The sequence below is a fragment of the Seriola dumerili genome, unplaced genomic scaffold, assembly GCF_002260705.1.
Source record: "Seriola dumerili isolate Sdu_G_001 unplaced genomic scaffold, Sdu_1.0 BDQW01000035.1, whole genome shotgun sequence".
NCBI classification, from domain to species: Eukaryota; Metazoa; Chordata; class Actinopteri; order Carangiformes; family Carangidae; genus Seriola; species Seriola dumerili.
The window spans coordinates 1,893,424-1,904,724 of record NW_019174290.1 but is presented as its reverse complement, the minus strand read 5'-3'; the positions used below and the strand labels follow the sequence as shown (position 1 = coordinate 1,904,724).

General features: G+C 39.6%; 2 protein-coding genes across 2 annotated transcripts; one reads left to right on the top strand and one right to left on the bottom strand.

Moving 5' to 3' along the window:
• Positions 1 to 7: 7 nt before the first annotated feature.
• On the top strand, positions 8 to 5,172 carry LOC111216651 (stonustoxin subunit alpha-like). The gene is made up of 4 exons (XM_022738242.1): positions 8 to 406; positions 1,350 to 1,413; positions 1,763 to 1,810; positions 3,094 to 5,172. Exons 1-4 carry the CDS (start codon positions 404 to 406, stop codon positions 3,612 to 3,614), a joined length of 636 nt encoding a protein of 211 aa, XP_022593963.1. The 5' UTR covers positions 8 to 403; the 3' UTR covers positions 3,615 to 5,172.
• A 66-nt stretch (positions 5,173 to 5,238) lies between these two features.
• Positions 5,239 to 10,239, bottom strand: fbxl18 (F-box and leucine rich repeat protein 18). Its single transcript, XM_022738240.1, has 7 exons — positions 10,125 to 10,239; positions 8,663 to 8,860; positions 8,135 to 8,484; positions 7,446 to 7,581; positions 6,257 to 7,332; positions 5,590 to 5,808; positions 5,239 to 5,503 (listed from the first exon to the last, which is right to left on the bottom strand). Exons 1-7 carry the CDS (start codon positions 10,176 to 10,178, stop codon positions 5,347 to 5,349), a joined length of 2,190 nt encoding a protein of 729 aa, XP_022593961.1. The 5' UTR covers positions 10,179 to 10,239; the 3' UTR covers positions 5,239 to 5,346.
• Positions 10,240 to 11,301: the final 1,062 nt, after the last annotated feature.

Here is an 11,301-nt window from a genome sequence, read left to right as displayed (position 1 = left end):
CCCTTATTCGCTTATTGCTCTCCGTAGATTAACAATAATTATTTATTTGAATTAAAATGTTATTGTTTACTACTGGGTTACATAAATAGGTTGAAAGACCTTCACCTGTTCTGGTTAGGGTGTAGCACTTCGATCGACTACATCGGTGATAGATTATTATGCCGCTATAGGATTCACGTGTTGGGTAAACATTAAAACCACTGCCCCCAGCTCGTTTAAAAAGATATTTCATCTCTGCGTCTCTTCCTGGGGTGAAGTGAGGTGAAGACGGTGAGCCAGACTAAAGAGGAATATTTAAAGACTTGATTCATTTCAAAACTGCCACACAGACTTCACGGATACACACCTAAGCTCCAGCGACAGAGGACAGAGTTGAAGAGTTGGAGCGTCATCATTGGCGACAATGGTAAAAAATTAGTTTAGAAATTAGTCTGCGTGCGTGCGTGTCATGTAGTCCACGCCCAGACTGTGTATGGAATTTACCTGACATTATACCAACTTATTATACTCTGATGTCCAGAAATGATTTGTCACCTAGGTTTGAATGTGATTGATGTGATGTGCATGTTTAACGTTACTTCCATATTGTTACTTGAAATTCAAATCTCTGTTAACTCTGACATCAAATGAAGGTTTACGAGCCATTAAAGTCTCCAAATTCACGCTTGAGATCAATCGACAGATAAATAAATCAGGCAGTAAATATCAGCGTGTAAAAGTAGGTTATCTTCAGTCAACATTATTACCGTGTAAGGAAAACCATTTAACAGTGTATCCACATTTTGTTGTCTCAGCAGAGGGCTCCAAAGTCCAAATAAAGAATTTGACCTTTAAATTTAATTACGGGCACGGAAAGTGATTTATGGTCATTATTAAAACTTTACTCACTAAATAAGAGCGTCTTGTGAGGGATTTATGGGCTGCAGTCTGGTCAGTGAAAGTCACCAGTTCTTTATATTTCTGAGGCTTGAAAACACTGAAGTAAAATTCATATTCCTTTTTTGTAATTTTCCTGAACGTTTAAAAACACCCAGAACTGAGATAGTGAAGTTACAAAGCTCTTTAATAAAGTTGAATATGGTGGTTTTAAAGACCTGCGGATGTAGGGTCTGTATCTTTGAATTTAAGTGAAAAAGGAGAGGGAAATTAAATGAAGGCACTGGTAGTATTTTCCTATCAAAATAGTTTGTTCCTCATGTTGTTCACCTCAGATTTAATCATAAATGGATTGTATAGCTCAATAAAAGGCCCTTTAATGTCACACTTTTTGTTGATTTACTGTGACAAAGTGTGACACATTACATACTACCTAAAATAAATAAATAAATAAATATGATTTTTTTTTACAGCCTCTTGAACAAGACCAGCAAGTTTCACCCTCCCGTCCCGTCTCCAACGTCACACCTCCTCCTGGTGCAAAGCGCGCGCACACACACACACACACACACACACACACACAGAACAAATGTACAAGCAGCACAAATGACTGGACTTCGTACCATGAAAAAACATATTAGTATTATCATCGGTTGTTCACATGAACCTGTAATTAAAAACTAAAAAAAACAAACAAACAAAAAAACATTTTGTTTGAATAAACTCTCAAAAATTATTTTGTGAGTGATTTTGCAGACATTCTGTTTTGAAAATACATTTTCCTCAGTGATAATCCACTTCTAAAATAATCATATAAACTTCTATTTTTAAAATGAGACACTGAATTTGTGTCTGACATGTTTTTGTGTGTCTGTGTCTGTAACAGATGATTCACTGACAGACGAACCTCAGACCAGAGCGGACCTCTTAAAATGTGAGTTTTGTAATCTACGGTAAAACCAAACATTCTCATCACAGTCATGTCACTACTTGTGAATTTGTAATTATTTGATTTAATCCCATTATCTTGTCATCATAAGTTAGTTATCTTCGCATAACTGTGTCATTTTGTTGCAATAAAGAGATAAAGGTTGTGTATTCAAACTGTATTAATAAAGATGATATCATCCCTCAGTAGCATGTTGTTTTATTGGACAAGAGTATTTGTTTATTCCCAGAACAATCTGGTCCCTGCCTCTTCAAAGTGTTTGTGGTTCATTGTTAGATAGTATACTGCAATTAGCATCATGAGAGGGACCAGTGTGGTTGATCACAGTCATTTGCACAAGTAACAAGAGATAATTCATTAAAGGAGTAAAAAGTATTGTTCTGGTGAGAATTTAAAAAAAAACACCAAAACATAACATCCAAAATTACAGTTAACTGTCATGGTGTGATGAAAACCCTCTTGTCACATGCACAGTGCAGCCACCACGTGCTTTGCAACCACTTTGTCTGTGCATCAGGCCCAGTGCACCTGTGTCTTGAAGCGTTTGCCCCAAAGTAACACACAATCCAGCTAATCTATACCTCTCATAGAGCATTCTGTTAACATCAGCAACATGACTGAAATACAGTCCTCTGTGAATTTTCAACTACTGAATAATCTTCTCATTAAAAGAGGAAGAATCTGATGAAATGATCCTGTTTGAAAATTATTATTCTGTTTGAAATTTCTGGAGTTGACGTGATAATTATCTCGCTATCTGAAGAAAACAACTGATTGTTTTCCCGAGTGAACAAGATAATTAGTTCTCAAGATGACCTCAGCTGCTCTTGGCTTCCATAGTGGAGGAGTCAGTTCAGCATTTTGGGAAATGTACTAATTCACTTTCTTGCTGATGATTAGATGAGAAGATTGACACCACTCTGACATCTGTACGGTCAAAATTCATATGATTTTATGTTGAATCTGTGCAAAAACTGAATTGCAAAGACAACATAATATAGTTTACAGGGGTGATGTGTTTGACTATTTCTTGGCCAGGCAAAGCTCATGTTTTTACACCTTATATGGATAAAACCAACAACATATAACAAGGTAATTACTGTAATCAGTAATTACTGATTCCTTCAAACACGCTAATCTGGTGGGGAGATTTAAATGATCCCAGTTGAGTGTGCAGCTGTATTTAAGAGGTAAAATACTATCACACATTGACATGAGGTGTACAATGAAAGATCCATCATCTGTTCACTTCTTCTTCTCCTCTCCAGATTATTGTCACCTCACCCTGAACCCAAACACAGCATACAGAGAGCTGCTTCTGTCTGACGACAACAGAAAGGCAGAGCTCACAGATTTGGTGCAGCCGTATCCTGAACACCCAGACAGGTTCTCTCACCTCTTTCAGGTGCTGTGTAATGAGGGCCTGTCGGGACGCTGTTACTGGGAGGTGGAGTTTGAAGGGTCTGTTGAAGTAGCAGTGGCGTACAAGGATCTCGGCAGATCAGATTATTTTGTCGAGTGTGCGTTTGGCTACAACGACAAGTCCTGGAGTTTAGACTTAAACAATAACGATAAATGTTTCAGACACAATGATGAGGAGACTGCAGTGCCGGAGCCTCAGTCCTCCAGAGTCGGTGTGTACCTGGATTATAAAGCAGGTATTCTTACCTTCTACTGCGTCTGTGACACGACACTGCAGCTGATGCACAGCGTCGAGACCACGTTCACACAGCCGCTCTACCCTGGGCTGTGGTTGGCAGGCAGCGTCCAGCTGTGTGACCTGGAGTAGCAGTTCCTGCCAATATGTGTCCAGTCAGTCTCATGTCAGCAAATGTTTGTCACTGGTGATACTGTACAGCAGTGGGGATGAGTATTATTGTTTTCAGCAGGAGTGTGAATGCCACAAAACATCAAGCCTAATAACAGAATGGAGGGAATCCAATTTTTTTTTTTTAAATATCAGAAAAAAATGATTTGTTAACACTAATTTGACTGTCAGATTCAAATAAATCACAACAATAATTTATCTTACAAGAATCATTTTCATTTATTTTCATTGTTAGCCAAGCTAATGCCTCCAGGAATGGCATTGTCAGTCCACCACTTTGGTCCAGACTGAAATATCTGAACAACTATTGAACGGATTACCATGACACTTTGAGCAGACATTCATGCTCCCCAGAGGATGAGTTCAAGTGACTTTGGAAATCCCCCAACTTTATCTTGCAGCCGTCATCAAGTCAAAATGAAACATTTTCCAATACTTTGGTTCATCAGTCTTACCTTTTGTGTTTAGTGACAATTAGCAAATATTAGCATCTGAACACACTGAAGTAAGATTGTAAACATTTTCTGCTAAACATCCCTGTTAGCACGATGATGTTAACATTTAGCTCAAAGCACCTCACTGTGCTGCTGGCATGAATGTAGACTCATGTATTTAGTGTAGCTCTGTTTCTGCTCGAGAGGTCTCAGATTTGTCATGGTAAACAACAATTCTACGTAACTCAAGTTAAAACTGATTGAGAATTTATCAGATTTTAATTCAGACATTAACAAAATTAAAATGATTACTTTGATTAAAAAAAATACATATCCATATCTGTCTATGTCATACGCATGTTGTGATGCAAAATAAGCAATTTTACTTATGTGAAAATGTGTCAAAATTTCTGGGGCAACAAATATCTGAGTAAATAACAATTGAAACTGTTGCAGAATAGCTGAGTTTCAGTATCCTGCAGCACTGTAGGATAGAAACAGTGGACAGTAATTGGGTTGCAATAACTGTGGTTCAAATCTGCTGTTAAAGTTTTCATTAAATTGAAGTATGATGATAATTGAAAGAAATTAATCCCCCAGACACTGAACTGAACCGAACCATAAATTTTTACATGTAATGAATACATGAGAATAGATGCAGATGACAATTAAGGAGAAACTACCAATGTGCAAGTGTTAAACTTATTTGACACAGTAGTGGAGACTGGGCCACAGCACAAACATGTCATTACTGGTGTTGGTACGCAGACAAGAATTAAAAGTAATTTGTATGGAGTTTATTACGTCATTACAGTTTCAGAACAAATACATCCTTTAATTTATATTTTTGGCACTTATTTTCAGACTAGCAGAAATGATTTTTGACTGAGAAGCGAGAATATACTGATGGCACCAAATATGAAATGTCATGGAACAACAGACTAAAAATCCCTACCAGCTCCAGAGCATCAGTCTGTAGCTGACCCTGACTTTTGACCTCCTCGTGGAGGTGAACTGAAGTAAATTTCCTTTTGTAGACCATCATTACTGAGTCATGTAAATGTAAACAAGCATTACTGGTGTATTGTTGTAACCGTTGTTGGTGTAAAAAAAAAAAAAAAAAAAAAAAAAAAAAAAAATCACACAAGTGCAGATGACAATCAGTCTCTTTCATTTGTGATTTTCTTTTCCTGCAGAAAAAAAACAGTCTGTGTACCTCAGCTGTGGAGCACCAATCACACTGAAGTTTTCTGGTCATGTCACAATGGGGATAAATGTGGTGGTTGGGCCACATGGCTCTGGAACAAAGTTATCCGATCCAGCAGTGTTAGTGGGATATCTCTGATGACTGAAGGCAGGTCTTCATGTTGTAACGGATAGATGACCACACTCAGAGCTGAGCGCTCCACTGAAAATCTAACAGAGAGAGGAAACACAAGAGATTAGTCTCACAATGAAATGTCAGATGGATGGTATGCCCACACGCACACACATTCACTGACTTGTCCAGCAGAGCTTTCTGCAGTGTGCGGCAAGCCACCAAGGTGCCGCCCATGAACATGTGGCACATGATGACATGACAGCATCGCTCCATGAAGGCTTCTGTGGCTGACGGGTCAAAGGTGCCGCTACGTGAGATGAGGCAGAGACGTTGCAGACGAGAGCAGGAGGACAGCGCCTCAAAGAATGACGCGTTGGCATTCAGGTAGGGCTGCTCTAACCTAACAGACAGACACACAATTTCCCACAAACAAACAAGAAAAAACAGGCAGAGACCATTTATTTTTAGCGCTTCATCTTTCATGACAAAAACAACAAAAACAAAAAGACTACCTTAAACTACAAGGTTCAGTCTGAATATATGGTTTGAATGGTAACAGGTTCCCATGATTATTTAAAAGGGGATATAATGATGATCATGATAGATTATATAATTTTAATTATAAAATATAATTAATAAAATAATTATTACAAAATTATCTAAGCATGTAATGGTTTTGAATGTATTTAACATCACATTAACATCCCACCGAGAAAAACTAATACTGAGATTACATTATTAGTTCCAATAATAAATGAATAAATAACAATAAGCATGACTGTAGGATTTATCTGATCGTCAGTGTTTATTATTGCAATAAATGAAAAGTAACAAAGGTATCTTCTAACCTGAGTTCCTGCAGCTGTGTGCACTGTTTCAACGTCTCCAGCAAGGCAGGGGTGTAGTTCATGGTTTTTAGTGATCCCATGTTGGCAATGGACAAAACCTGTAGGTCTCTGCACTGCCTGGCCAGCTGTACCAGCCCTGTTCCCTTTAAGACCCCAGGAAGCCCAGCCAGAGTCAGGCGACGTAATCGAGGCAGAGCCTCAAGTGCGGCCAAATGCGTATCGCCAACTCCTCGAGCCCACGCACACATACCACGAGGCTCCACGCTGGCACGAGTGCAGGGCTCAAGCCGAGGCAGCGTAGAGACAAAACCTGGGCCAATGAGCTCTAGGGTCTCTAAAAAAGAGCAGCCAGCTAGGAGCTGAGCGAGCCCTGAGGTGCTGTCCCTTGACAAAGACTCTGAATCGGGCTTGTAAATCTGGAGCCCCACACGTGGAACTTTCTTTAGCCCCAGGAACAACTGAGAGGGAGACGTGTTGTTTGTGGAGATGTGATGTGTGTTTAAGCCGTCTGACAGAGTGCAGGCAGGCAGAGTGAGAGAGCGCAGGTGTCTGAATTTGACCAAGCTGGCACACAGGTGTGTTTCCCCACCTAGCCCAGGTGAGTGTTCATGATGATAGTGTGTGTGCATCAGGTTTAGGTGTTTAATGTTGAAGCAGCCAACTGCCAACTGGCTTATTCTCCCAGGATCCAGGTGATCTTCCACATTCCTACACTCTGAGTAAAGGACCTGGTTGATCCCGCTGAGGTTCAGGCTAGTCAGCTGTGTAGCATCTCTGAGTCCTCCCTCCAGCAGCGACTGGAACACCTGTGGCCACAACGCCGGGCAGCGGCTGAAGCTGAGGTGCTTCGGACTGTTTCCCTCCAGAGCTCTCTTCAGTGACAAGGAGTCCAGCCAGGACCGAGGCAGCTGCAGGGCCTCCAGGTCACCTCGTTGACCCAAGCTCTGGGCCAGTGAGGGGGCAGCGGGCCAGTGAGCAGGGTTTGGACCAGGAATCGAGATGAGGAAAACTCTGAGACGCTTTGGAACATGAACACTGAACACTGCCAGGTAGAGAAGGAGCAAGGTCTGGTTTACCTATGGACATTAACACACAGATATACTACTAATTACAGACACTAGGCACAGTATTGCAGTATATACTGCAGGTATACTGTATGGGAATATATAACATGTACATGTATACTCACCTCTCCTGGAGCCAGCCTCGCAGTGAACTCCTCCAGCTGCTGGTAATGTGGCACACTGCTTTGACCGACCATTAACTGACAGCAAACACCGACACCCTCTCTGGTCACATCTGGGATGTCAAACTGTAGCATCAGCCTGAAGACAAACGCAAACACAGACACAACACATTCAACGTGGTTCATATTTTTAGCCATGCTAGCAGCAGCGTGGCTCTAGGGATGGCTATGTCAGTCTGTCCAGACTGAAATATCTCAACAACACTGGAGGGATTGCCATGAAATTTTACACAGGCATTCATGGTTCCCAGTGGATGAATCCCACTGACTTTGGTGACGCCCTGATTTTTCATCTGGTGCCACCATGAGGTTAACATTTGTAGTTTATAGTGAAATGTATCCACAACAACAGGATGGACTGCGATGAAATTCATTGACATTCATGCTCCCTTCTGGATGTATTGTAATCACTTTGGTGATCCCTTAACGTTCAACTCTAGCGCCACCATCAGGTCATTTATGACCAAATACCTGCATGAAACTAATGACATTCATATCACCCTAAGCTGCACTTTGCGTTAAGCACTACTACATGGTGCATAAATGCTCCAGTTGGTATCCTGATAAGTAAAAATGGATAAAATTAAATATACTGCACTGCTTGAAATCTCAGTAATCTGACAGATACTTACTTGCGGAGTTGGGCGCAGCACGGCACCACACCATAACTTGGTGTCAGCAGTGTCTGTCTGAGCTCTGACAGGCGGCTCAGTGAACCCACTGCCTCTGAACTAAGCTGAGCAGAGTTGAAGCCCGGTGTCACATCAAAAGCAAGTGATCTGAGTAAAGAGAGGGAGGAGAGGAGACGGGACAGACGAATGGAAGTGAGGCGACAGCCGGTGACATCGAGGTGCGTCACTGCCCTGCAGCGAGCAAGATGATCCATGGTCGAGCCAGACAGCCAGTAGCAACCGTTCAGGCTCAGAGACTGCACGCGATTGGCTAGCTGCTTCAATATCTGCTGAACCATAACATCATCAGCCTGGAGGAGAAACAAGAACAAATGTTTCCATCTGTTAAACTGTTCCACTGAAATGGTTTTTAATAAACAGAGAGTTCCACACACATGCATGAACTTAAAGATTAATAGATAGACTAGATCTTTACTTAAACAATCCTGAAACATGTCACTTTTTGTCGTTTTTTTTCAATAGCTTTACCAGATACTCCTCAGACAGGCTGACGTGTGTGAGCAGGGTCTTATCATGGCACAGTGTCTGTAATTTGTGGCAGACGTTGGCCACATTCAGCAGCAGGTCACACACTGGAACATGGCGGAGGATGCACAGCAGGATCTCATCGGACAGATCTGACATTCCCACCGAGGTAGACGACATTGTGTCCTCATCGCATACCGCCTGAGACGTACAGCAAACAGTGTCAAAGTTGGATGCTTTGAGATCCAGGCAGAAGAATTACCAAGATGCTCAAAATGCTAGAAATCTTTTAATGTCTGGTAGCAATAACTAATTCCCACTATTTTGTTATGTTATTGTTTGTTATTGCTATGTTATATTGTTGTAAATTATAGCTGGGTGATATGATTTTGTCTCATTTATGGTGATAGCTCTCCTTTTAAATCTCTGAATGTATTAGGTAATTGGAGGTAATATACTATAATACACCATGACAGATGGTTTTATCCCAATTGCCCTCTCTTACATTAAACATTGCTCATTTATTAACTATAGCTAAAGCAATGCTAAGTGGAAACATAGTATTTAGTGCAATATTTTGATTAGGAAGTGACAACATGAACTACAACGCCACAGGTTATATTTCAGTCTACAAAAACACTGTCTGCTAGTATCAGACTGTGACTGTGGCACTTCATTTGAGTCTGTGGAAATGCACACAGAGCTTCACCAATTAGTTGACCTAAAATTACTCAGCTTTATTATAACAGCTGTTTTGATCATTGAATAATCATTTTAAGTCATTTTAAGCAAAAATGTAAAATATTTGCTGTTTGCCTATCTTATTTTCTTATATTGTTTCTTCATAAACAATAGTAAACTGAATATCTTTGGATTTGGACAGTGGGTCAGACAAAACAAGACATTTGAAGATGGGAAATAATGAAATGCATTTTTCACTATTATCAGGCGTTTTACAGACAAAACAATTAGTTGATCAATCTAAAAATAATCTGCGGATTAATCGATAATGAAAATGGTCGTTATTTGCAGCCCAACACACAATGATAAAAATTAGCTGATTAGAAAGTATAGATGTGAATGTTTCAAGGATATAGCTTTTTGTACCCTAAGACCCGTCACAGAGTAGACGTACAGAGATGTACAAACTCGTATAGATATAATATCAGCATTACCATCAGCAGAAGTGTCTCTGTCTGTTCACAGATTTACAACTTAATTATTTTTTTGTTTAAGAGCAGGTCAATTTAGGCGTCAGGTTTGAAAAGAGACACTAAAACCATTTCATTCTGCAGCACGGCCTATACGTATTAACCAAACTTGGTTTAACAAGTTAAGTGAAATTTGAGTGAAGTCTGGTATGATCTAACTTAGCGTTAACATTAGCTAACAGTTCAGCTGGTCTGCTCAGCGTTACCGTTAAGAAAAATAATGAGATGTTGTTGAGCTTTGTCGATCCACCAACCTGTACAATCTGTCGATCCATGTCCTCTGAAATGCCTCTCACTTTCCCACTCATGAGCAGCAAGATTTTAAATGTTCATCCAGAGAGCCAACGCTTCATGTTTCCACGAAGCAGCTCTACTGTGAACCAACTGTTGCCAGGACGGATGATGTTTGCGGCTGCACAATGACGGAGGGTTTTACAGTGACGGACACATTTCCTGTCGGACCAATCCGATTTGTGTTATATTTTGTTTTGACTTGTTTTTGAATAAAAAAGGTAAAACTATTAAGTAAACTATATGCTATGATCATTATTATTATTTGTTAGTTTTTTTTTTAGGAGAAGGAGATATATTGTAAGTAATAATAACAGTAACGACCGACAAATTATGCGAAAGTTCTTTTAAGCTAAAGGTAATATTTACAACATTTATGATTTTCATATCGCTGCAGGATTTATGATTTGAATATGGTTTTTACATTCATTATGAAAAACAAAAATAAGACTTTATTGGTGTATTTACTTTGCCAAATTTAGCTACAAACCAGTTTTGTAGTTTTTCAATCGTGGTATACACTATTCGCCGTTAACTGGCCCGATTGCTTAAAATGCATGTTCCACTAAAATAAATAAATATTTATTAAATAACACAAACTGAACAGTATGTAATGGGAAGTAGTCTAAGTTCAAATTGACCGTATCAAAATTCAACAAGAGGGGAGCAATAAAGTTTCAAAAACATCAGCGGCGAATTAACAATCAGTGCAACCAGTGCATTATTCAAACTTATTTAAAGTGAAAGTTAATAAAAAATTAAATTTTCATGAAATTGACAGTGAGATCTATTAATTAAATTTCCCAACCATACATGGCACCGTTTGTTGCAAGTAGTCCGCTCGACTACATTAATACTAAACTCAAAATCTTAGTTATACATTTAATTGTCCACACGATGGCACTATAACAAAAAAGACTCACAGTGAGGTAGTACTCCACCCAAAGTCTGTGTTAAGAGTGCACTTACAAGGTAGCTGTATAAAGTTTGTCATTTCGCTGCTTTAGCAGTCAGGTTGATTTATATCAGTTAATGGTTACCAGTATTGACATGTTTAAGATGGACGAAGAAAAAAAAATTCAAACCATTAAAAACTTATGCAGTCAAATCCTGGGTTTTAATATAGGTTGCAGGTTCATT